General features: G+C 51.7%; 2 protein-coding genes across 6 annotated transcripts in view; both read left to right on the top strand.

Moving 5' to 3' along the window:
* PM20D1 (peptidase M20 domain containing 1) overlaps positions 1–1402 on the top strand; it is a 32743-nt gene extending 31341 nt beyond the window's left edge. The window contains exon 13 of the mRNA XM_033410593.2: positions 908–1402. Within this exon, the coding sequence (XP_033266484.2) occupies positions 908–923 (16 nt within the window). The 3' untranslated portion in view covers positions 924–1402. The remainder of the gene's footprint in view (positions 1–907) is intronic.
* An 83-nt stretch (positions 1403–1485) lies between these two features.
* Positions 1486–25432, top strand: SLC41A1 (solute carrier family 41 member 1). Of its 5 annotated transcripts, none has more exons than XM_049694755.1 (15): positions 1486–1606; positions 2051–2126; positions 2273–2378; positions 2748–2865; positions 5414–6436; positions 14379–14486; positions 15613–15684; positions 16329–16473; positions 16612–16758; positions 17366–17513; positions 18360–18439; positions 18954–19088; positions 19397–19545; positions 21860–21971; positions 22853–25432. In XM_049694755.1, the coding sequence occupies exons 5-15, from the start codon at positions 6062–6064 to the stop codon at positions 23083–23085; spliced, it is 1704 nt and encodes a 567-aa protein (XP_049550712.1). In that variant the 5' UTR covers positions 1486–1606; positions 2051–2126; positions 2273–2378; positions 2748–2865; positions 5414–6061; the 3' UTR covers positions 23086–25432. The 5 variants fall into 5 exon arrangements, with proteins under 5 accessions (XP_049550712.1, XP_049550710.1, XP_033266479.1 ...); XM_049694753.1 differs by having other exon boundaries at positions 2748–3715; XM_033410588.2 differs by lacking the exons at positions 1486–1606; positions 2051–2126; positions 2273–2378 and adding an exon at positions 2451–2714 and having other exon boundaries at positions 2779–3715.
* The last annotated feature ends 527 nt before the right edge of the window (positions 25433–25959 follow it).

The following is a 25959-nucleotide window of genomic DNA, read 5'->3' as shown; positions in this document are numbered from 1 at the left end:
ATCAATAAATAAAATAAATTAATTTTTTTTAATCCTACAAAGCAATAAGACAGAAAGCCTAATAGAAAGTGGACAAAGAAATGGACAAAGTACTTGAACAGATATCCAAATAGTAAATAAATATATGAGAAGGTGCTTAATCTCACTGGTTACCAAGGAAATGCAAATCTGAACCACCATGAGATACCACCCACCAGAATGGCTAACATTTTTAAATCTTTATAGATCGACAGTACAAAGCGTTGATGATGATGTGGAGCAACTGGAATTCTAAGACGCTGCCAGCAGGAGTGTAAACTAACATGAGCACTCTGGAAAATGATTTAGTAGCATTTATTGACACTAAACATATAAACATAGCCTATGACCCAGTAAGTCTGTTCCTAGGTATATATCCAACAGAAATAGAAACATAAGTGTATCAAAGGACAGAAACAAAACGGTTATAGCAGCATTATTGATAACAATCCCAAACTGAGAACGACCCAAATGTCCACCAGAATAATAGAAAAATAAATTGTGGTATATGCATTTAATGGTGACAAAATAAAATTCATATTTTATTCCAAGACAGGAAAAATTTAAACAAAAAAGTTTTCTCTCCCATTTGGGCCTCCTCCTTCCCCTTTAGTGTGTATCGTGCGTCTGTATTAACCAGACCTCCTTAGGAGATAACATTCCTTCTCAATCTTGTAAGGGGTCATGATGACCCACTGCTTTATACTGCAGATCTGGATTGCGTAAACTGTCAATATGTCATTTGGTGTATAAACCTTTGTCTCAAAAACGTATATAACTGTGCTTTGACCTTTAATGGGCAGAACAGTCCTCAGAGGTTTCTGAAAAACTGTCTCCTGAGTTATAATCCTCAGGTTGCCTCGAATAAAATTTTCTATTTCTTTCTTAGATTGACTATTGATTAATTTTTTCATCAACATCTGCAATGGCATACCATAGAGCAATGAAAATAAATGAGCTACTGCTACCACAACAATATGCATGAATTTCACAAACATACTGAGTGAGAGAAGCCAGACACAAAATAGTACCAACTGAGGGACTTCCCTGGTGGCGCAGTGGTTAAGAATCCGCCTGCCAATGCAGGAGACACAGGTTCGAGCCGTGGTCCGGGAAGATCCCACATCCCACATGCGGAGCAACCAAGCCCGTGTGCCACAACTACTGAGCCTGCGCTCTAGAGCCTGTGAGCCACAACTACTGAGCCCGCATGCCACAACTACTGAGCCCGCATGCCACAACTACTGAAGCTCGTGCACCTAGAGCCCGTGCTCCGCAACAAGAGAAGCCACCGCAATGAGAAGCCCGTGCACCGCAATGAAGAGCAGCCCCCGCTCACCGCAATTAGAGAAAGCCCATGTGCAGCAACGAAGACCCAACGCAGCCAAAAATAATTAATTAATTTAAAAAATAGTACCAACTGAATGGTTTCATTTTATAAAGTTCAAAAGCGGATACAACTAACATATGGGATTAGATAGAGGTTAATTTGGGAAGGAAGGTGGCATAGTGACTGCGAGGAGACATGCGGAGGGCTTTGGGGGTGCTGGTAATGGTCGAATTCCTGATCTGGGTGGCCATTATACAGGTATGTTCACTGTGTCGTAATTTGTTGACCTGCACACTTAGGATTTGTGCACTTTCCCATAGGTCTGGTATACTTCAATTAAAAAAAAAACTCACAGGAAAGGGGGAACTGTTAAAGGGGGATAAAAAAAAATAGGAGGTGGGAAGGGAATAGAAGGCATATCAAGATTTTACATACAGGTGGATTAGCCGCGGCAAGATGAAAAGGGAGCAGGGAAGACTGTTGAATGGAGCAGGAACTGTTTCCAGCCCCTGACTGAAAAGTCTCCAGATACATCAACCTTAATTCCCCACCCATCCCTACACCACCTATTGAAAAACTGATCCTTTGGAAGAAACCCAATGTTTCCTAGTCTAGCAGTTACTTCTGTCTCCAGGCGGAGAGACTCAGTGTTTGTAGCCAAAATTAGAACCCCAGTTTTGACACTGACATTTTCTCTACTAGGTGCTGTGAGACTTCAGGCCCTTGATGCAAATTCCCAGCAGCTAAACTGGAATAATCCTGAGGACTAGAGTGGGAGGTGAGGAGCTAGGTTGTACACGTTTGCCATCCTTGCCCAAGGGAATCACCTGCCTCTGTTGCTGTGTGTGCTGGGGGGTGCGTGTACTTCGGAAAGAGGAAAGCGCAGCCAAAAGCTTCATACCCAGCACTGTGTTCTCTCCCCAGGCACTCCTCTACTCCAAAACCCATCCAGGGGTCTAGAGTCATGCTCGAATGCACCCCTTAGCCACTTTCCGGGAGGAAAATGACAGGAAGGAACCACTGGTCACAGGTTCCACTGACAAGAGGGGAAAACCTGGGGGTGGCGGTTCCTTTATGGGGGAGGCGGTTCCTTTATGGGGGAGGTCACACCCCCTGCACAAAAACATCCCCAAAAGAACCTGTACTGAAATTGCGTTAGAGAGGTAGAGATACCCCAGGGAGGAAGTGGCAAACGGCGAAATGGGAACACCCCTCTTTGATCCCATAAGGTGCGTCAGGGAAAGTTGGACTTCGTTTAGGCAGGGACGGAGACATCTCTTCCCATGCTGCCACCAGGATCAGTGGGTCAGAGGAAGCCAGGCTCCCCCCCGCCCCTACCTCAGTTGCTGCGTGTGGGACCACAGCGGTGAGTCTGACCTCTCTTCCCGCCCCTTTCAAGGCTGGGACTTTATTAAGGCCGGTTCTATCAGGCTGAGCCACGCGCTTGGAGGAATGCGGATTCTGGCGGAAGCGCGAGGAGACTAGCCAGCAGGAGAGGAGCTGTGTCCGAGAACAAGGTAGGGACGGTTCTCTCCGGGAACCAAGCGCGGGGTTAAGAGCACGGGGATGGCTGCTTGAGGCCCGGAGGTCAGAGCTGGCTGGCTCCACGGGGAGGTTTCCCAGTCTCCCCGGCTCAAGGAAACATTCAAGATGCAGGGATAGACGTGCACAGGCGAACACGGCTTTAAAGAGCGAGGAAAGGTCCCAGCGCGGCGGGGCGGGCCCGAGGGAGGTGGCAAGGCGCCTGGAGCGGGAACCTCAGGCAGCCGGCGGATGGGCGCTGGGACCCGCGAGCCAGCCTCTGGCTCCAGTCGCTCCTCGCACTGCGTTTTGCTGGCGCCCCGCCTCCGCGGCTCGAAGCGAAGGAAAGGGGCCAGGCCGAGTCTGAGCCCGCCCCCTCCCCCGCCCCCGATTGGCTGCTGCAGTTGTCCATCCAGAATCTATTTTTGATCGGGGGGGTGCCACCCAGTCTGCCCCAGATCACGTTTGCCCCTAGCAGCCAACCAGTCGGGCCCAAGTCCCCGGGCAAGAAGCGATTGGGGGCGAGTGAGCTCGGCCCCACGGTCCCCCGTCCGGGTCCCCCAGCCCCCGCCCGGGAGCAAGGCGGTATATCCTGCACTCCCTCCCTGACCACCTCCCCTTCGTGGAAGCGGAGCGGCGGCCTCGCAGTAACGCAGAGGCGAAATGTAGCGAGCCGGGTGTCGCGGCTGGACGCTCGCCTTGGCTGGGGGTGTGGGGGGCACGCCGGAGGCCGAGGAGGACTGCCGAGGAGGAGTGATGAGAAGAGGGGGATCCCTGCACCCCCCAAGACCACGGGTCCCTGCTGCCACACGCCAGGCGCCCCTCTTCCTCCCCAGCGAGGGGCAGGTCAGTCCTGTTGGGTCTAGAGGGTGGGTGGCGAGGGCGGGAGACCTGGAGCGCAGCGCATTTGCTGAGTCTGAATCGGGGAAAGGCGGGAGGGCCACCCAGATACCTCTCCCTCCCGGGGTTTGGGGATACTAAGACGGTCTTTTTTGTCCCCTCCTCAGGGCATCCTGGGTCACTTTTGCTTCTTTCATCCCATGGCCTTAGGCCCATCTGAAGTCTCAGTCACTGGAAGGAGTGGTGTGAGGGACTGGCTTCTCTTCCTTCGAGCCCCCCTTTCAGGTTAGGTGACCTGCCAGGAAGACGGGAGGAGGAGGGAGGGTCAAGTTTTAACAGACTCAGAAACTTTTCTGGCAAGGGGCAGTGGACTCTCTTGCTCAGAGGTTTCCTCCTGGATCTCTAGTGAGGGTTTTTGAAAGAACCACAGGACAGTGTTTCAGGAGACTGGAAAAGGGAGTCCTGGTGACGTGAGTGACTAGAAAGAGAAAACAGTTCCCATGGGCCAGTTACTGGAGTTTGATCCACCCTTTCCCAAACAGGAGTTGACTAATTGTGTGTGCTTGGAATACTTAAGGACCTATTCATCTTTCCTAGGGAAATTCTCTTTAAATTTATTTTTTACTTGTGAGAGCTATTCTGGTGAGCTGGAATAGGGTGGGATCAAGGCCTGGGGATTTCTTTAGGCAAGAAAAGTGGGGCCATTACAGCTAAAGAGACATGCAAGTGCATGGGAGCAAGTGCATTTTGGCTTATGCTGCTTTGCTTTTTATTTTGCTTTGTTTTATTTACTTATTTATTTGGATGGTGCTTTTGTTTTTTGTTTTTGTTTTTTAAGAATTACATTATATCCAACTCTCAATAACCCTGGGGAACAGGGTGAACCTAGAGAACTGAAATGTGTGCATAATAACCAATAGTTTTACCGTCTTTCCCTTCAAACTGAGATAACACCCTTGTCCTATCTGACAAGCTCACAAGGCCAAGAGCAGGGGGAGAGAAGTAGGAACAGAGGCCTAGATCCAAGTCAGTGTCTGAGCTTTCTGTAACACTGTTGACTCTCAAGGGCAGGAGTGGGTAGGCCTCTGGCTCTTGGCCTTGGTCTGGCAGCCTTGCCCCATTGCCCAGGAAGTCCTCCCAGTTGTTGGTTTTTTTTCCTCAGGGGCTCAGGGGCTGGGGCTTTTAGGGGTCTGGGGTCCCTCACTCAGTGATCAAATTCTCCCTGCTTATTTGCCCTGTGTGGCTGTAAACAATCACTTTCTACAGCAGGGTGGCTACAGGGAGCTTGTGACTGAATTTGTAACTGACCCCACTGGGAGACCACACCTTAATAATCTTGGGTTCTTAATGGGCATTCAAGAAGGGATCTCCCCCAGGACATCCCTTCCCATCCCCGGTCGCTGAGAAGGCAATGCCAGGGTCTCCTGCGCAGCATCTTCCTAATCCCAGGCTGGCCACATCTCATTGCTGTTGACATCAGTGGTGGTCCCTGTGAGGCAGTGGGTTGCCTGTTGGGAACATGGCAGGGATAGTGCCCTCTGGGCATCTAGATGTCACAGGGCAGGAATGGGTGATTTAATGAAAAAAAGGAAGGCAAATAGCAAACTCTTTATACCTGCCTTGTGGGAGGATTCTCCCAGTAGGAGCTGTCCTTTGCTGTATCATAACATTCTCTTTTTCTTGTCTTCTTTCTTCATACATAAGGTGTTCCATACAGATTCTTGTGACTTTAAGGACCAGGGATTTGGGAAGGTGCAAAGTCTTCCCAGGAAGGAAGGACATCTCTGGAAAAAAGGAGAGAGACAGCAGACAGTGCCCTGGGACCAGCAGAGCCCGAGGAGCTGTGGGAAGCTGAAGGAGCCCAACCAGAGGCGGGGGAAGGAGCCACAGCCCCCGGCCGAGGCTGCCTTCTGAAAGATCTGAACTCAAGCTACTTTAATGAAAGAAGGGCCACCTCAGAGGGCACCCCAGACTTAGCTGGGCTCTTCTACTCTGGATGGCCCTTGCTCTGAGAAGCCTGCACTGAGAACCAAAGAAGTTAAGAGGCCAGAGAAGCTTCCCCCAAGCACAGCGCTGGCCAGCTGGGTCAGGCTTCTGCACCCCTAGTGGCCGGCTGCAGAGTCTGGTGAGGAGTTTCTTGCTCCCCTCCAGCTCGTGGCTTCAGTGCTTGATGGGGCTGCCTGTTGGTGGATCAGTTTTTGCAGCACCTGATAGGAGCGGAGAGCCGTGGGAAGAGGTCCCGCGGCGACCAAGCCTGGGTTCACCCCAAGACTAAGTTCTTTCCAGAGTTAGAAAGGGAGAAAAAGCAAACAAAGAGAGAAGAGTTCCCCCTTCTCCTCCTCCCTTCCCGTCATGTCCTCTAAGCCGGAGCCGAAGGACGTCCACCAGCTGAACGGGACTGGCCCTACTGCCTCACCCTGCCCTTCGGATGGCCCCGGGCGAGAGCCCTTGGCCGGGACCTCAGAGTTCCTGGGGCCTGATGGGGCTGGGGTAGAGGTGGTGGCGATTGAGTCTCGCGCCAACGCCAAGGGGGTTCGGGAGGAGGATGCCCTGCTGGAGAACGGGAGCCAGAGCAATGAAAGTGACGACGTCAGCACAGACCGTGGCCCCGCACCACCCTCCCCGCTCAAGGAGACCTCCTTTTCCATCGGGCTGCAAGTGCTGTTTCCCTTCCTTCTGGCAGGCTTTGGGACTGTGGCTGCCGGCATGGTGCTGGACATCGTACAGGTAGGACCTGGGGAGGGCAGCTCTTGACCCTGAGCCCGGAGCCACCTTTTCCTCCCGGGAAACTGTCTCTTGGAGCTTTTCTTCCACCTCCCTGTCAGAAGCAGCTGCTGTTTCCTGGAGTACTTTTCCCTTTGGATCATGTCCTTGGCTGCTTCTTCGTCTAGTTACTTTCTACAGAAGCCTTGAGGAAGCTCAGTAGTCCCAGGGAGGTGGTCAGGGCAGTATTGCTTAACAGAAGCAGAATTGGTTCCAGAGCTCAGGCTTGGAAGAGGAGAGATGGAATTAGGGTTGTTACCTGCCGTCCCTCCTGGGCATTTCTGCTGAGCCCAGCTCAGTAGGAGACATTTAGATAGGTCTCCTCTTTATACTTTCTTTTCGCTTTACTTTGGGGTTTCAAGGATACCCACAGGAGAAAGCTCAGTTTCAAGTCTCCCCTTCATCCCCCTGCTGGGCAGGAATTTGTCTAGCTGCCAAGAGGGTCTCAAATTAAGTGGGAAGGTTCTTAAAGGCATTTTGTGTTGCTTGTCTGCCTGTAACCTTGGCAGGATCTTGCTGGGGATTGGGGGTGGGCACATGCTGTCTGATACATGATTTGCGGGGGTGGGGGGCGGTGTTGGTGTGATGAGACATAGAAGTGCTAATTGTGTGACATATATGGGGACAAAATATAATCTCTCATGGAATCTCTCAGGAGGACATGGAGTTCAGCATCCCCTCCCCTTTTCCCATCCAACCCTACCAACGATGCATGTGGTAGTACAGAGAGTCCTGCTGGCAGGTCTCACCAGGCCCTTGTCCCAGGAAACAGGGTGGTTGGTTCTAGGTGGTTCTTTCAATGGTGTCTACCTGGACCACTTTGGCTTGAGTCCTTAGGAGAACACTGCAGCTTTGGTTGCTAATGAGGATGACATTTATGTCATTCCGGCTCTCTCCCCTAACCTGTTATCTGGGGGATTGTTCCTCATGCCAGAAGCTAGGAAGGCAGGCTTTGGATTCCTCCCCCTGGTAGCTGCTCCTTCTAGGGCAGCGAGTGGAGGTAATGGGAGGAGGAGAAATGAGACCAGGGTAGCAGTTCTCCACCTCTTCCATCCCTTTCCTGTGGCCTTGGTTTTCATTCTAAGAGTTTTCCAGTTCTGGTTTGGTGCCTCCAAAGGGTATAGAACCAGGATCTGGTGGTGACCTGGGAAGGGGTTGTTTTCTTTTGTGGATAGTAAGAACGGTAGTGGGGAGCATCTGTTGGCCTCTTCTGTGGGCCCATGAGGTAGGAACCGTAACCATCTCCATTGTGTAGATAGGGAACCTGTGGCTCAGAGGGATTAGGTAACTTGTCCCTGGTCATCTGACTCGGAACCTATGCCATTAACCTCTATGGCCTTCACCATGGCTGTGGTTCGCGAGTTGGTTAAAGGCTCTGGGAGGGGTCTGCTCTCTTTGTCTTTCCCCGAAGAACAGCATAGACTGGAATCGGGAACAGCTGGAGTTACATTCTAAAATGAGCAAAGAACAAAAGTTCTTAGAGGGCCCCTCCCTCCCCCCATCTCACACACTGAAAAGACTTCTGACACCTTGCCCACCTCCACCCCTCACCCATGGTCCTGAGACACTGAGAAACCCAGGTAGGGAATCTTTGGAGCCTGACCAGTGTGCCCACAGAGGACCAACATTTGCCCTCAGTGTGGCACCTAGGCCCACCCCAAAGCTAAGGTCCAGCTGGTATGGATGACAATGGCTGGTTTGTTCTTGTCCCCGTCCCCCCAGCCTCCTGCCACAGCTGGTCTGGAGCAGGCCCTGCAGATGGCTGCAGTTATGTCATGGCAGGGGTGGGAGCAGAAAGATCAGGGACCACAGGGAGATTCTTATTCCATATCTAAGGGGGCAAAAGCGGTGTCTGACAATCTCGGATTCAGGAAAAGCAGGACAATTTCTAAGGATTCACACGCATTCCCCCTTCACAAGCTAAGATGACCTTCAGTGGGACAGAATCTGGGGCCCTAAGAGGCTGGGGCCATCAGGAGGAGCTGGCTGTAGAGTATCCCCAGTGTCTCAGAGCAGCTGAGCAGAAGGCCGTGTTGGTACAGATGTCTCCTTGGTCCAGGGCACCCCCCTTTTTTCCCCACTGCTGCAGAAGCCCCAGTCTCTTCCCCAGGCCCATTTCTCTCTCCTCTTATCTGCCCTCCTCTCCACTCAGCCTGTAGAACCAGCCTCTGCAGTGAGATAAGGGGCTGGCGTACTGGCCAAAAGTAGGAAAGGTTTAAGTGGACTGCAGTCTGCTGCAACTTCCCCACCGTGGCTGAAAGTTCCCATAGCATTTGGGAAGGAAAGCAGGACTGGGCCCAGTGTTGGAATTGAAGGGGGTTGGGATCTGGGAGCCTCCATGCTGCAGATGCCCTGCCCCACCTCCTGGTTTGGTCCTAGGCGGCCGCAGAGCATCTCACTCCCCTCTTCTGTCAGCCTTTTGAGGGATGGGGGTGGCAGGAGGTGGTGTGCCAACCTTCACTGGAATCCCCAGCTGTGTTAAAACAGGTGAGACTCCCAGCTCCTTATCCTGACTCACTTCTCGCTTGCTGAGGATCCCAAGGAAAGGAGACACCCCCTCCCCGAAATACCTCCTCCTCTCGCTTTTCTTTCCTGCTGTGTATACAGAAGAGTCTACAAAGGTGAAAGTGGATGGCAAGCATGGGCTTAGGGAAGTGGAGTGGGAAAGAAGCGTTCCTCTCATGGCTGGCCTGCCCCCGTGGCTGCTGGCATTCCTGGCTAGGACACTCAGGTTCCACATGTCCACCCCTTTGATCACACTTTGTACAGCCCTCTGTACCCGGGTGCTGCCCTGAGGCCCTTCTCCTTGGACACCTAGAGGATGTCTGCAGGTGGCGGGGGAAAGCCTCAGGTGAAGGTTGGGTTTACTCTAATCTGAGCTGACTTAGTCCTCACCCTGAAAGGTAACTCCAGCCCACCTTCCCAGGTTCTCCCACAGCCTGGTTCTCAGAGCTGCTGGGGATCTTAGTCTTCTTCATGTCCTTGACTCCAGCTTTTCCAGGCTGTGACTTTCTTCCCTGCTGCTGTCTCCCTGGAGGGGAAGGCTCAGGGCAGAACACTCAGAGGCAGGCAGGGGTCTGTCTTTGAGGCCAGAAGAGGTGAGGGATGGAAGAGGCAAGATGGAAGTATCAGGATGAAGTAGCAGCAGGGCCACTGAGGTGTGAGACTTAGGGTGACTGTTCTGAATTGGGATTATTTCTAAGTGTGAAGGGAACTGATTCATCCCTGAGCCCCAAAATATCAGGGCCCAGTGAGCCCTCACTCCCCTGTATCCACGGACAGAGAAGGAAAGGGAAGAAGAGCTGCATTTCTGAGAAGCAGTGTCGATGTGTTCTGTCCCCGCTTCCCGCCAAGTGCTTCCTGGAACGTGCCCTTTTCCATCCCCAGCAGAGCAGGAAGGTGTGGGTGAAGGCTTGGCTGACTGGTTTGACCTCAGGGGCAGGCACTTCCAGCCTGGATGAACAGGATGGGCCTGAATTAGGCCAAAGGAGGAAGGAGAGACACTGTTGGGCCCCTGCCCATTCTACCCACTCCTCACCTCAGGGCAGCCTGCTTCTCGGGCTCTCTCAGAGCCGTGTGTGTGTGTGTGTGTGTGTGTGTGTGTGTGTGTGTGTGTGTGTACACATACATGTCAGAAGCTCCCCTGTCTGAGCTGTGTCTTTGAGAGGCTTTGGTGGGTGAAGAAAGTATGTGTGTAGGCATTGGCTACTTTGACCCGAGTGCCAGCTCAGGGCGTTGCTGGGTAGGGGCACAGGGGGTGTGAGGTTCCGGGCTGTATCCTGGCTGGCCGGGAAGACTTCTGCATAGGGCTGTCATTGCAGCCGCTGGTTCTCCTTTCCTGTCTGTCCCAAATCTTATCGCTGCTAAAACCCTATCCCTTCTAGGTCCTTGTGTAGTTGAAGGAGAGGGTGCCTGTGAGCTGGGAGACGCAGGGATTTGGGAGTATTTATAGTGGCAGCTGGAGGGGCTTAGCTGAGCTTCATACATTTTTTTTCTTAATCGTAAAGACAAACAATATACCTTACAAACAATTCAGAAAATATTGCTGGCATACACTTGGAGTATTTCTTTCCATGCTCCTTCACTCTGCCAATAAGTACACATATTTTACATTCGCCTACCTGGAGATCAAAGCTTTTCACAGAGCCTGCGGCTTGGAAGCTGGGAGGGGTAGGTGTTATGCAGTGAGGAGGGGATACGAGGCTGGGCTCTGGAGCGGAGCTTCCAAACCACCCTTATGGGTCAGCCACCCTTATGAGGGGCGGGGTGGGGAGCAGAGAGAATTCTTCGTCTCTGGAGCTGCGTGTCCAGTTGAGGTGAGGGAGGAGGAGGTAGAGCTGAGCACAGCCTTGCCTGCTGGGAGCTGGTGCCCCAGAGCTATGTGCTGGCCTTGTCCAAGAGCAACAGTCCCGAGTTCCTCCAGCGTAGACGGGGCTCACTGGGGCTGCCTTCTCTTTGGGGGCCCAGGGATGAAAAGGGATTTGCATCCCTCCTGGCTCTTCCTGTGGGTGCCTGAAAGCTCAGCAACTGTGGCTGGGGGACAGGCGGTTTCTTTCCCATCCTTAGTTTTCAGAAAGAGCCTTCCCTAAAAACGTCCTGCGCCTTCCACCAGTGAGGAGCTAGGCCAGGAGCTCAGGTACAGATACGCTCCAGCCCTAGTGAGATGAGCCCTTCCCCTGGCTCCTGGTAGGGACTCCCCCTGCCATCAACACCCCACACACACCCACAAAAAGAACTCTGACAGGAAAAGAGAGGTCCTTGCCTTTATAGGACTCCCCAATGTCCAGCCTCCCCTGGACTCTAATCCTGGCCTTAGCCCCCTCTGATTTCCGTGCTCCTCTTTTTTTTTAACTGTGGTAACAAACACATAAAATTTATCATCTTAACCATTTTTAATGTATAGTTCAGTGCTGTGAAGTATGTTTTCACATTGTTGTAAAACAGATCTCCAGAACTTTTTTATCTTGCAAAACTGAAACTCTACACCCATTAAACAAACATGAACTTCCCTTTTCCCCCTCCTCCTAGCCCCTGGTAACCACCATGCTACTTCTATTTCTAGGAATTTGAATACTTTAGATGCCTCGTATAAGTGGAATCATATAATATTTGTCTTTTTGTGATTGGCTTATTTCACTTAATATAATGTCCTTTTTTGTTTTTTTTTTTTTGCGGTACGCGGGCCTCTCGCTGTTGTGGCCTCTCCCGTTGCGGAGCACAGGCTCCGGACGCGCAGGCTCAGCGGCCATGGCTCACGGGCCCAGCCGCTCCGCGGCATGTGGGATCTTCCCGGACCGAGGCACAAACCCGTGTCCCCTGCATCGGCAGGCAGACTCTCAACCACTGCGCCACCAGGGAAGCCCAATATAATGTCCTTAAGGTTCATCCATGTTGTTGCATGTAACCGGATTTCCTTCCTTTTAGGGCTGAATAATATTCCCTTGTATGTATAGACCATGTTTTGTTTATTCATTCATCTGTCAGTGGACACTTGTGTTGCTTCTACCTCTTGGCTATTGTGAATAATATTGCTATTATTCATGGATGTACAAATATCTCTTCGAGGGCTTCCCTGGTGGCGCAGTGGTTGAGAGTCTGCCTGCCGATGCAGGGGACACGGGTTCGTGCCCCGGTCCAGGAAGATCCCGCATGCCGCAGAGCGGCTGGGCCCGTGAGCCATGACCGCTGAGCCTGCGCGTCTAGACCCTGTGCTCCGCGACGGGAAAGGCCACAACAGTGAGAGGCCCGCGTACCGAAAAAAAAAAAAATCTCTTCGAGACCCTGCTTTAAGTTATTTTGGGTATATACCAGACGTGAGATCGCTGGATCATATATTAGTTCTCTCCTTAATTTTTTAAGGAACCGCCATATTGTTTTCCATAGTGGTTGTACAATTTTACATTCCATCGACAGTGCACAAGTGCTCCAGTTTCTCCACATCCTCACCAACACTTGTTACTTTCTATTTTGTTTTGTTTTTTAATAGTTGCCATCCTAATGAGTATGAGGTGATATCTCATTGTGGGTTTGATTTGCAGCCTTGCTCATCATTAACTATAGAGCTGTCAGTGCTGGAATTGCCTTTAGGGACCATCTGATCTGGTCCCTGAAGTGTACCTTTTATAGTCAAGAGCTCAAGGCCCTTATAACTTGTCTAAGGTACCCCTGGCTGGTCTCTGTGGGAGGATGTTGGGGACACAGCATGAGGCCTATCCTTGTGGTCTCTTGTGGGAGACCCACGACTCTCAGTCCAGTGCCTTTGCTCATGAGAGCACTTTGCCTCCTGACCTTGATGCTCTGATCAGCCTGCGTACCTCTGTCTGGCCTCCTGACCCCTCGCCTCTCCAAACCTGAAGGCTTTCCATTCTAGAAATGGATAAAGGCACAGGGAAAGGAATCCACATTGCCCTCGGGGGCAACACAGTCCCAGCCTTTTTTGCAAGTCTTCAGTTTCAACTGCAACTAAAGTAGCTTTCAAATAACCAATCCTGGCTCCTACATTTTTCCCACTTAGCACTAAGGAGTGCAGCGCTCTCTGAACCTCAGTTTCCTCATTTACAATGTGGGATAATAATAGCTCCTACCTCACTGGGTTGTTGATAGGATCTAATGAGGAAATGCACGTAGAGCCTTAGGCTGGCACATGGTACAGACTTAAAAGATGTTAGCTGAAGAAATAGGTAGGAGAGCCAGGCCTGATGGTCTCAGGGCTGGAATCCCTGTCTCCTGACTCCCAGTCCAGGGCTCTTCCTTGCAGGGGTACACTTACCTTTCCTAACTGAGAGATTGGGGCAGGTCTGTAGGGTGAGAGAATGCAGAGGAGGAATGAAAAACCTCTTGCAGACCAACACTCTGAGGTTTGGGGGCCTTAATTCAGAGCCTGTTCTAAAGGAGAGCTGCCGTGGCTGAGGCACAAAGCCCTTGGAGATAGATAGAAACCAAACAAACTCTCTAATCTCCTCAACCCCAGCCCCATGGAGCCCAGTGCTCAACAGCTGAGACAACACCGCTCAAGGCTGAGGCCACAGAGAAACCAGACTGAAGACAATTGGAAGGGAGATCGCAAAGGAGTTCTGGGGTGTAAGCCAGCCCGGGGTGACTCAGCTGTGTGGGTCCCTGCCGTCTTCTCCCCCAGCTCCACAAAGCAGGCAGAAGAAGCAGAGACGGGCTAGGGCCTCCTGACTGGAAGGGACCCTCCACGTCTCCCCTGTTCTGGGTGGCAGGAGGGGGGGCTTTGTTGTTTGGAGTACCACGGACTTGGTTTGCTTCCAGGGTTCCTGGAGGAAAGGCGTCTGATGTGCTCACTCCCTGCTGATTCCATTTTCTCCTCAAGCCCCTGCTCCCAGACTATCCAGTTGTAACCGAACAAGGGCTCGTGTGCCCACAGCCCAGAAAGCCAAACTCTGACAGCAGGTTCGCAGCAAAGTAAGGGCTGACTGCAGGGCACCGAGCAAGGGAGTGGGAGACAAGCCTCAGATCCACTCCCACTTGGTCTCTGAGTGAGGGGGATTTAAAGGGGAAGAACAAAGAAGCTGGGGTTAATCATCATCTTGTGACATTTCTTAATTGTACTTTTGGGACTCAGAGTTTAAGAGTCTATGGTCCGGTGGTCCATGACCCAAGGGTCTGTTAGCTCATTTTGACCTAGAGAAACAGCCTGAGTCTGTACGTTAATGATGTTATGATTGACCTCAGCAATCTTAGTCATCTGACTCTGGCTGATTGGTGTTCAGTTAGCACAGGATTGAGGTCAGAAGGGACAAGAAAGGGATTAAAGTTTTGGATAAAGACATTAATCATAACCTTGGAACAGGAACTCGCTTTTAGGAGGACTCAGTTTCACGTTCAACCTCGATGCCAGCCCTTTGGGGCCCTGAAATGCCTGGGTTCTGTTTTCACCTTGCAGCACTGGGAAGTCTTCCAGAAAGTGACAGAGGTCTTCATCCTGGTGCCTGCACTGCTGGGGCTTAAGGGGAACCTGGAAATGACCCTGGCATCAAGGCTTTCCACCGCAGTGAGTGTCCTGGCTGGGAGGAATGGGGCACACAGAGGACTCGGGGGCAGCACAGAGCCTGACTAGGAGATCACCACAGGCCTTTCTCAAATGTCCAGGTCTGCAGTGTGGGTCTGGGGTGGAAAGGAGTAGGGAGACCCCAGGCCGGTTGTCCTGCTCCTGGGCAGGAGCTCCCTGCCCAGAGTGGTTCCCAGGCTCGGTTTCTGGATGTCCCAGCCATCCTTGGCCTCTTGCCCCACCCCCTGCTTCGCAACCCGCCTCGTGACTGTTTGTGCAGCTTTGACAGGCGAGCATCATGCTGGTCCCTCCACCTGCACAGATGGGGGCCTCCTCTGATCTCCAGCCCTACTCTGCAGCTGGGCAGGAGCAGAGCCAGGCCTTCCCAGCCCCCCTCCAATCCCATTCCCTTTCCCCCATGGCAGGCTGCTCTTCTGTAAGGGAATAGATGAAGAGGGGCTTCTCATCACTCCCACCTCCCCAAACTCTTAGATCGGCCTTCATGGTTCGGAGACTGAACCAGATACAGGCCCCATGGGGTGGGAGGCAGGAAGCAGTACAACTCAGGAGCCCAGGGGAGCCAAGTGACAGGGGTGTCCCTGCACGGCCATGAGCCTGGAGAAGGCAGCAGAGAGAAGTGGCAGCCAGCCTAGCCCTCCCCAACTTGCCCTCCTGGCCGATTCCCATGCCGCCTCACTCCTTCCCAAACACTCTCGTGGCCTCCGTCCTGCACCAGCAGCTGACCTTTCTCCCCTAAGATGGCAAGCTGGCTTCAGAGCCAGGGAAGGATCAGGTCATTTTAACCCATGTGGGAATGAGCTGCCCAGGTGAGCAGGGCAGAGCATGGAATCGGCCTCTGCTCAGTGGCTGTACTGAGAGGAGGGGAGAAGAGGAGGCTGCCTTGGGAGCCCCCTTCCCAACCCCAGCCAGAGGCAGGAGCTCAAGGCTCTTTTGCTCCTTCCCTCTCACCCCAGCCCCTCGACCCTGCTTCACTTTCCCTGGGGGTCACGTCCTGTTCCCAGAGTCTTAGGTCACATGCACTGCCTGCTGATCCAGGCAAGGTCCTAATGGATGGAGCTGCAGGCCTTTTCCAGCCTGGAGCTCCAGACCCTCGTCCTCCCTCTCGCAGGCCAACATCGGGCACATGGACACACCCAAGGAGCTCTGGCGGTTGATCACTGGGAATATGGCCCTCATCCAGGTAAGAGAGCAGGGACCAGAGACAGCGGGGCTAAGCTTCCTCCCTGGTCAGGAGTTTGAAAGGCTTAAGTCAGCCCCTGCCGGCTCCTGAGTAAAGCTCCAGCATCCTGCCGAGCTGGCTTCTCCCAAAGGGACTCCAGGAGGTAACCAGGTTTCCCAGGAAAACAGCCAAGATGGGGGAGACCCCAGTATCTCCACTGTCAGTTCTTGGCTTCCGGTGGTGCAGAGGGCTTGCGTCCCCACAGATCAGACTCAGGAGGAGACCCGGGAGTGCTGACGGTCCTTGACTGCTGTTGTCCCATCTCCCCATGAGGCCACACAGGTTCCGAACTGGGAGTCTTCCCCGTTGAGTCCCAGGCCTTGTGTCTGGACTGAAGTCTCAGGCTCTATTGAACCTCCCCCAATCCCCAGAGGGACACTCATTCAGCCAGTAACATGTCCTGGGTTCCTGCAGAGTGCACTACCCAGTACTGGTGTCTGGTGTGAAACTAAATAAATAAAGACATCATTCCCGCCTGGGAGGACTGGACAGGCCAGCCCCGCCTGCCTCCTGGGGCTGCTGAGGGCAGGAAGAGGTCTGGCTAAGTGCACAGTGACCTCAGCTAAGACACGCTCTGCTCTCCGAGTTACCACTCCCCTCCTCAGGTGCAGGCCACGGTGGTGGGCTTCCTGGCGTCCATCGCAGCCGTCGTCTTTGGCTGGATCCCTGACGGCCACTTCAGTATCCCACATGCCTTCCTGCTCTGTGCCAGCAGCGTGGCCACGGCCTTCATTGCCTCCCTGGTACTGGGTAAGGAAGGGAAGGGAGGGGCAGGGGCATAGGAAGGGCTGCCCCAGGGGTGTCAACTAAACCTCCAGTCTCTCTTTTTGTTGGTTGATACCCCATTATCTCTTCTTACCCTGGCTGGCCCCTCTCCTTCCTCCCCAGGCATGATCATGATTGGAGTCATCATTGGCTCTCGCAAGATTGGAATCAACCCAGACAATGTGGCCACGCCCATTGCTGCCAGCCTGGGAGACCTCATCACCTTGGCACTGCTCTCAGGCATCAGCTGGGGACTCTACCTGGAGCAGGGTGAGGCTGAGGCAATCAAGGGTGTGACCAGGGTGGACTCCTGGGTGGGACTGGGAGAGATGGTAGTGGGCTTGCACATGTGTAAGGATGTCTTCTATGTTCTTAACTGTTTGGTGGGAGCACAGTTTGTAATAACTCCCTGCCTTAGAGAGGTGAGGCTAAGTACTTATCTCAAATTCATGCAGGCAGCGGGAGCAGGGGTGAAAGTATTTGAGAAATATGCTTGGTGCTGTCTATTCTCACTTATCTTGGAGGGGTAAGGGGGAAAGGAAAGGAGCTAGAGGCTGGAATCTGCTTGCAAAATGAAGAAGAAGAGGAGAGATAGGGATTTCTGGGGAATCTAAGCAAGAAACCTAGGATCTGGTCTGTGCCCCTAATAAGTTCAATATCTGAGGAGGTTTCACCTTGGTTTCCTTATCTACAAATGGAAAAGGCTGGCCCCATCTACCTCCCGGGTGTACAGTGAGCATCAAATGAGGTAATACATTTACTGGCATTGAGTGTGGTGTTACTGTTGGTCAGTTGGGGCATTTGCAGGCTGAGCCAGGGGGAGGCTGGGAGCAGGGAGCCGCAGTGCTCACCTCCCTCCCATCTCTGCCTCTCTCAGATGTCTGGCAATATATCTACCCCCTGGTGTGTGCCTTCTTCGTGGCCCTGCTGCCTGTCTGGGTGGTGCTGGCTCGACGGAGCCCAGCCACAAGGGAGGTGTTGTACTCAGGCTGGGAGCCTGTCATCATTGCCATGGCCATCAGCAGGTAGGCTCGGGCTCTTGATGCCCACCCTCCCCCTCCCCCCTCCCTTCCACAGACTCACTTTTAAGCCCCGGAAAGAGGAAGTGTGGCACAGACCCTAGAAATGCCTTCAACACTGGATCAGTCACATGTCCTTCCGGTGCAAGTGACAGAAGCCATCTGAAATGGGTTTCATTAGAAAGCAGAACACACTGGCTTAGAGAACTAAAGAGGCACAGCTGGATTCAGGGACATAAATGATATCATTAGGGCCCCAGTATTCTCCATGTCTCAGCTCTGCTTTTCTCTGTGTTGGCCTGCAGCTTCAGGTTTGCACTTCCTTACGCTTACTGATGCCAGCAGGGATTCTTTCTCTCAACAATTCTGCAGAGTCCCATTATAGAATGTCATTGGCTGTCATCCAGTCATGTGGCTATCCCTGAACCAATCACTGTGGCCTTAGGGATGTGCTGCTCTGATTGGATGGGCCTGGGGCCTCACCATCATTGGAGCAGTGTCACTCGAACCACAGTGACTGAGTTTGAGAGAGGTGGTTCCCTGAGGAAAAGTCCAGCACTGTTACCAGAAGGGGAAATCATACTGAGCAGGCAGAACAGCAGGCGGCTCCTCTAGCCAACTTGGGAGGTGGGTAAAGGAGACAGCTGCCTGCCCCAGTTTGCTCCGGGTGCTGCGCCAGTGTGTATGTCAGGAGCATCAGCTGGTCTGGCAAGGGGAGGCGAGGACTGGAAGGACAAGGGACTCCTGGGAGCCACCTTGCTGCCCACGTCCAGATGGACCTGTACCTCTCATCCCGAGGTCTGGAACAGAAGCCTTCAGTGGTCTTTGTGTCTTGTCTTTGTGTCTGTGTAGTGTGGGAGGCCTCATCTTGGACAAGACTGTCTCAGACCCCAACTTTGCAGGGATGGCTGTCTTCACACCTGTGATTAATGGTGAGGTCTTGGCATTAGCTGCCTAGGGGAAAGAAGAGGGCGGGATCAGAGGATTTAGGGGGCTTTGTATCAGTCAGGGTTCTAGCAGGCAAGAGAGTCCAGCTCAGATAGTTCACGACTTGAACTGCTACTTGAAACTGGTTACTGGAACCAGCGCATGAGCACTGGATGCCTGGGTCCACGCAGAGTTTTGGAGAGGGGCTGAGCCAGGCAGGGCCTTGTCCCCTCGGCTGTGTCTGACCGCAGGTGTACACTCTGCATTGATGGAGAAGGCAGGCTCCCTGAGTCTGCAGATCCACCTGTGTCCCTTCCTGCACTCTCAGCCGTGTTAGGAGTACGTGGAACTGCCACCTCTCCATAGCATGGGGGATGGGAGGAGCCTGGAAGACTCCCTGGAAGGAAGGGTGTCTTTGTCTTCCTTCTTAGTGTCTCACTCTTTTCCTGGGGTCTGGTGAATGGGTCGTGCCCTCCCCACTCCCCACCCCCACGTCTCAGGTCTTATGTGTCTCCGCAGGTGTTGGGGGCAATCTGGTGGCTGTGCAGGCCAGCCGCATCTCCACCTTCCTCCACATGAATGGAATGCCAGGGGAGAACTCTGCGCAAGCCCCTCGCCGCTGCCCCAGCCCTTGTACCACCTTCTTCAGTCCCGGTAATGCCAGAGTCCCCACCTCCTAGGTTCACTCCATCACTTCAGAAACAGCTGGGGCCTGCATATGTAGGTTCTTCTTCTCTGTTGGGCTGTATGTACCAGCTGTTCTGGAGGGCAGAGCCCAGGCAGGAAGGCTGTCCTTTCCTGGGTCACCCTGGGGGTTGGGGACCATGGGATGGAGACATAGAGATAGTCAGCTGTCTGCTGCCCTGGAGTGTAGCGTGGTACCTCCTGACTTCGAAAGGCCTCTTGGAGCCCGTTCTCCTCCTCCCCTTCTCCTCCTCACACCATCTCTCCCCTGGTTCCAGATGTGAATTCTCGCTCGGCCCGGGTCCTCTTTCTCCTCGTGGTCCCAGGACATCTGGTGTTCCTCTACACCATCAGCTGTATGCAGGGCGGGCACACCACTCTTACACTCATCTTCATCATCTTCTACATGACAGCTGCACTGCTCCAGGTACGGACTGGCAGGGGCACGGGGGCGGGGGCCAGGGCTGCCCTGCACGGATGGGAGGGGAGGTCCAGGTTTGGCCCAGAAAGAGTCTTCCAACTCTTTCTCTGTGACTGTGTGGCCAGTAAACACTGGACAGAGGCTCAGGAGAACAGGCTGTAGTTCCAGCAAGGTCACTAACATGCTGTGTGACTTTTGCTCAGTCATTTTACTTCTCTGAGGCTCAGTGATACATTTGTAAATTGAGAGGAGTGGACCAGAGGTGGTGGACTTCAGGCAGGTGCCACCCCCACTATCCTGGCCACACAGCTCCATGTGGTTCTGTTCACATGCTGGGGTTCCTTGGGAGATTTCATTTGAATAAAGGGTTTCACAGCTTGAAAACATGTCAAAACCACTGCACTAGATAATCTGTTGGATCCCATCCAGCCTTGCCATTCTGTAATACTAGGATGCTTTCTCCCTGGCTTTTTATTACCTTTTTTTCAACTTTTTGTTCTGAAATAATTATATATTCTCAAGAAGTTGCCCCCCAAAATGTAGAGAGATCCCATGTACCGATCACCCAGTTCCCTGCAGTGGTAACATCTTGCATAATTATAGCACAACATCAAAACCAGGAAATCAGTGTTGGTACAATGCACAAAGCTATTCAGATTGCACCAGTTTTAGTATGCACTCGTGTGTATCTGTGTGTGTGTGTGTGTGTGTGTGTGTGTGTGTGTGGTTCTATGCAATTCTATCACGTGTACATTCATGCAACCACCACCACAGTCGAGATACAGAACAGTTCCATCACCACAAGCCTCCCTTATGCAACCCCTTTATAGCCAAACTCACCCTTAGTATCACATTTTCAATTTCTACAGATTTGCTTTTTGAATAGGTAATAGTAGTCACATAGTTCAAAAAATGTGTAAGGTTCATAGTGAAACCTCAGTGAAAAGTCTTTTCTCTGCTTTTTCCAGCCATCCAGTTCTGTTCCTCACAGGCCATTGGTGTTATCTGTTTCTTTTTTTTTTTTTTTTGAAGTATAGTTGATTTACAGTGTTGTGTTAGTTTCTGGTGTACAGCAAAGTGACTCAGTTTTTTATATATATATATATATATATGTGTGTGTGTGTATATATATATATATATGAATATATATATATTCTTTTCCATTATGGTTTATTACAAGATACTGAATATAGTTCCCTATGCTATACAGTAGGACCTTGTTGTTTATCTATATCTGTTTCTTATGTATCCTTCAAGTTTATTCTATATTTATGGAAGCAAACACACATATTTTTATTATTTTCCTCCTTTTTTTTAAACACACATGTAGCACACTATACATACTGTCCACACCCTGGTTTTTTCACTTAATTCATCTTAGAGATCATTCCACACCCATATGTGAAGAGCAGAACACCCTGATTTTTATGGCTGCATTTTCTCCTGTTGTGTAGACGTGCCACAGTTTCATTTAACCAGTCCCCTATTGGTAAGCCCTTATCCATAACTCCAACCCCTCATCCCCGACTTTAGAAATGTTGTGTGTTAGGACATCTTAGCAAGGGCTGGGCCAACCACATGCAGTTTCCCCGCGGCAGTTACCCAAGTTGCCACGTTGCATTGTGAGTTGGGGTGAAGCACACTCGGTGGGAGAAGGGAAGGTGTGTGTACTGAGGGTCTGTGGCTGGAGGGTAGCCCTTGGCCACGTCGGGAAGGATGGGCCCGGCTTCATTCCCCATTGTGAACACGCTGGGGGACACTCTCACCTCTACTGTCTTCTCTAGCCTGTGCAGGGCCGGAGCACGGCACTTGATCCCCTCTAAAGGTTCTTCCTGACCCCCTCACTGCCCCCTCCCAGCCATGTGTCCCAGGGCCTGCTCGGGAGGCTGGAATGTGGGGACAGCTGCTGCCATTCCCTTCGTGGGAAACGTCCCGAAGTCCTTCTGGCCACGCTCTTTATTTGGGATGCTTCTGCAGCTGCTGGCCAGGGTGTGAAGTTATGGGGGGCTGGCCCTCACCCAGGGCTGGGGCCAGGGCCACAGGAGTCCAAAGCAGCTGTGTGTGGGGCAAGGTGGAACGTGAAGGTGCTAGAACTGTAACCTCTGGCTTCCTTGGAGAGAAGACAGGAGAGCAACCAGGTTTGCCTAAAAATAGGTATCACTTCTGGCTTCTGGATCCCCCAGTGGCCCTGGTTCCGGCATCTGAGCCCCTCAGGGCAGAATTTGCATACCACAGTATTTACAAAGTACAGTCAGGAGTAAAACCTCCCAAATGACTGTGTTGGAGCTTTACCGTTAGAAACCGTTTCATTCTCACGCAGATGCAGTCATTTGGGGATCCCCAAATGTCAGGAATCATGCGGACTATATCAAAGACGCAGGCCAGCCCACTCCACCAGAATATTTTAGACCGAGTTCATCACCAACTTAAAAGTGCGTGTGAATCTTGTTAAAATGCAGATTCCGATTTAGGAGATCCAGCGTGAGGCCTGAGATTCTGCATTTTTCAGAAGCTCCCAGCTGTTGTTGATGCTACTGGTCCTGGGCCCACTAGCAAGGTTCTAATCTAGATCATTCTTAATTTTCTGTAGTAATGGAAGAAAAGCAAGGGCACAGATAAATCAAAGCAGCAGATAATCCAAAACGTCTTTTGAATTGGTGTGCACTGTCTGCTTTGTATTTAGCCGACTCATTCTTAATTCTGTTTTGCTAGGACTAATGTTAAAATAAACTTGCATTCTCTGAGCCCACAACAGCAGAATGGGAAGGGTCAGGAGGAAGGCAGCTTGGGATAATCAACTGTTACTCAGACAGCTGTGCCGGCAGCAGCCTCAAACGCCGTCCTTATTCCACTCTGCTCTGGGACAAATCCCTGTATGAAAGGCAAACTCCAACCCCCAGTCCCCTGCTGGGCTCCCAAAGAGGCCAACATGGCAAGAATTGGAGTGACCTGAGGATAGGATGACCCAGAATTAGAGGCAAGAGGGCTGAATTCCTGCAACCAGTGGGATGTCAATTAGGAAGCCTCTTGTTTAGTAAATTTGGGAGCAGAATGTAATGCTGATGTGGGAAACTCCACGGGGTAGGGGCATCTTCCTTCCCAAAGAACTCGAATTACTCCTGTCATCTGTTCAAGGTGGTCACTGTGGGGTGAAGGAACATAGAGGGGTTGCTGAGGCAGAGGGACGAGCTGTCCCAGCTTAAGGACTGTGGATAGTCAAGCCTTGTGATGCAATGAATGGGTTGATGGCATGGCCTCTGTCTCCCCCTGGAGAGAGGGGATGGCTGCAGGCTGGGCCCTTCTGTTTCTCCAGGTGCTGATTCTCCTGTACATCGCAGACTGGATGGTGCACTGGATGTGGGGCCGGGGCCTGGACCCGGACAACTTCTCCATCCCGTACTTGACGGCCCTGGGGGACCTGCTTGGCACTGGGCTCCTAGCACTCAGCTTCCATGTCCTCTGGCTCATTGGGGACCGAGACACGGATGTCGGGGACTAAGCCTGGTCACTCGGCCTTCTCTCCACCTCTCTGCACTTTCTGTGTGAAATTTTTTTTTGGTTTCTCTTCCCCCACCCCACCCCACTTGACACTCCCACCTCTTTCTAGGACTTCACTTTGATACCAAATTCTCATTATTTTCAATGGGAATTTTTATACATTGAGCCAAGTTTGTAGAGCAAGAATTCAGGCAGGACAGATGGACTGAGATGAATAGTACAAGTAGATTTTTGAGACAATCACCAAGTGCAATTTCATGGTGGGTGCCTCCAGGTGAAGTGGATTGGGGCAGGGGTTTCCATCTGGGATCTGGGGACATTTGGTTTAGCTTTAGCAAACTCAGCCTCAGTGAGTGGGCTCTGGTTTTGGGGGTTTGTCTTTGTTTTCTTTTTTTCTTTTCGGTTGAACAGAGGGATAAATGTCACTCTCCCTTCCCCTCCCACACACACATACTTTTTCTAGAAATGGACCAACTTCAAAGCACTAAGCAGGAGACAGCTGCTCCTGGCCCCAAATAATCCGAGCCCTATTCTCTACCCTGCTCTCAAAGAGAATGAGGTGAACTCCTTAAATTGTGTACATGCTCCTTACCCAATTGCCTGATAAATACCACCAGCCCCTCCCTTTGATCTTTTTTCCAATTGATTGTCTCATCCAGGAAGATATGAGCAGTGGCCTGGGCTCCCTGTTGACCCGTGTCTACCCATAGTTTGCCAGGATCTACATCCTCCCTGGGCCCAGAGAACTGATTATCTCTGTTCAACCTTTATTTCTAATTACTTCTAAGCACGACCTTTCCCAGAGCTTGCCGGGTTGGGTTCCAAGATTAGGGACGGAGAATGGGTATGTGAAAAATGGTTGGGAGGTTGAGGGCAGCCAGGGGTGTTTCACTGCTGCTGTTCTCCTGAAGACATAATCACGTGGTCACCTTAGACCCTGTCACTTCCTGAAATCGCTCATTCTTTCATGCCATGGAGGTCAGTTTTCCTTTCTCTTGGCTTCTGCCCACATTCATCATTCATTCACTCATTCATTCATTCAGCAAATACACAGCCTCCCCAAGAGTAGCTCTTCTGCAGGCACGGTCTGAAACATTTGTTGAGCGCTATCTGTTGAGTGCCTACTACGTGTCAGGTCCTGTTTGCACAGGCACTGACTAGCCAGCAGTAAGGGAAACACGGTTCTAACCTTGCCTCGTTCCTAGATATAAAGGCCATGTGCCCTTTTCAATCTGGCAGAGAGTTTCCTCGCTGTATTTCCATCTTTGTCACGGAGCCAGCTTCCGCCTCTAGATTCCACTCCTGGATCCCACTTGCGCACAACACTGACCACGGCTAGAGCCCCTAGCCCCATTGCTCAGCCACTGCTGATTTCCCTAAACTCCCCTTCCTCACCCTCCCTTCCCCCCATCTCCTCACCAGCCACGCAAAAGAGGATTCAGAACTAGAAGGCTGGATATCAACCAACTGCTTCCACTTTTCTCTGCCCAGCACAAGACTGGGAGAACACTGGAGTCTCTGCACCTTCCCCACACGTTACCGTGAGCAGATCAGGATTCTGTTGTCCACACTCACATGTACAAATCTGGGCATTTGGATGCAGGTTTTTTTCTAGCCTGTCTATCCACAGCTTTCCCTTAAGCCCTCCGCTCTGTAGCCTAAAGGGCCCCTCTCCAGGGGAAGACTAGGCAGTGACCCTGACTTTTACCACTACCATGCCTCATCCCAGGAACTTGCCCTTTACTTCCAGAGACTTTCCTCTCCCTCCATTTCCACCCAGGCCACCTTCCAGAGCCTAGAACTTTAGAATTGGAATCATAGAGGTTATCTAGCTGGGGTTGTGTCCAGCAGAGTTTATTAACACCAGCCTGGCCTTGTTTCTGCTCTTCCTCAGGCCTTCTTTCGTCTTGTCTTCCACCTCCAAACCCATTTGCACACAGACTCTTATACAGGCACCAAAACCAACTCTTCCGCCCCTGAGGCTGTGCCCCTGTGGTGTGCAGTCACCCCTGCCCCAGTCACTCACCGCTTCTTCATCTCTGGAGTTCAGCCAGGCTGCCCTGGGGGATTCCGGAGTGTCCTTTGCCACAAAAGCAAGAAGGTAGGCGTGCCCCAACCCCTGAGTGTGTGAGCAGAGGGAGGACTGCGGGGTGAGAGGGAAAGAAAATGGACTTCATGACTTTCATGGAAGATCCATTTCTTTTCCCCCGATTGCACAAACTGCATGGACTTGTGGCCCAGCTGTGAGGAGCAACATTGGTTTACGCTTCTATCCTTAAAAAGTTACAGAACTGTGTCCTACGACAATTATTTATAGTGACTATAACTGAATTGACAATGTCAACGTAACTGATAAATTATATTTGGTAAAATAAAGAGGACGTTTATTTAGGTGGCTGGTGGTTCCTGTGTGTCTCATCAAAAAGCAGCTTCCACTGTTGCTTTGGGCCCCCTCTGTAGTCCCACCCCCTCCTCGCACAGAAGTGGAAAGGGGCCAGAGTGCAACAAGAAATATTTCTTAAATACAGAGATGCGTGATAGAAAACATCAGCCATTTATTGAGAAGCAATCAGTGCTGCTCTGGGACATATTCCAGAAGCCTTACTCTATCCTTGCTCTCCACACACTGACTCAGCCTCGGTTGGGGTATTGTGCAAAGGGTGCAAGCACCTATGGGTTAAGATTCCTTCCCGCCAGAGGTTTATAATCTGCTTGGGTCAAATAATAATAGCCATTCTTTGCTGAGTACTTGCACATGCTTTCACTGTGCTCAACCCTGTAAACTCTTAGCAATTTACAATTGACTGCAAAGGGTTTAGAGTCAGGCGTGAATTCAAATCCCAGATCTTCTGCATTGATCTGTGTGACCTTGAGCAGACCATTTACCCTCTCTGAGCTTCAGTTTCCTCATCTGTACTAATA

The sequence above is a fragment of the Orcinus orca genome, chromosome 1, assembly GCF_937001465.1.
Source record: "Orcinus orca chromosome 1, mOrcOrc1.1, whole genome shotgun sequence".
Classification (NCBI taxonomy): Eukaryota; Metazoa; Chordata; class Mammalia; order Artiodactyla; family Delphinidae; genus Orcinus; species Orcinus orca.
This window is presented reverse-complemented; position numbering and strand designations above follow the sequence as displayed.

Excerpts from the sequence above, each read along its gene's own strand:
- SLC41A1 (XM_049694755.1), top strand. The coding sequence starts at position 6,062 with ATGTCCTCTAAGCCGGAGCCGAAGGACGTCCACCAGCTGAACGGGACT. Across the intron at positions 15,685-16,328 it reads GGAATATGGCCCTCATCCAG|GTGCAGGCCACGGTGGTGGG; the intron begins GTAAGAGAGCAG and ends TCCCCTCCTCAG. Across the intron at positions 16,474-16,611 it reads CATTGCCTCCCTGGTACTGG|GCATGATCATGATTGGAGTC; the intron begins GTAAGGAAGGGA and ends CTTCCTCCCCAG.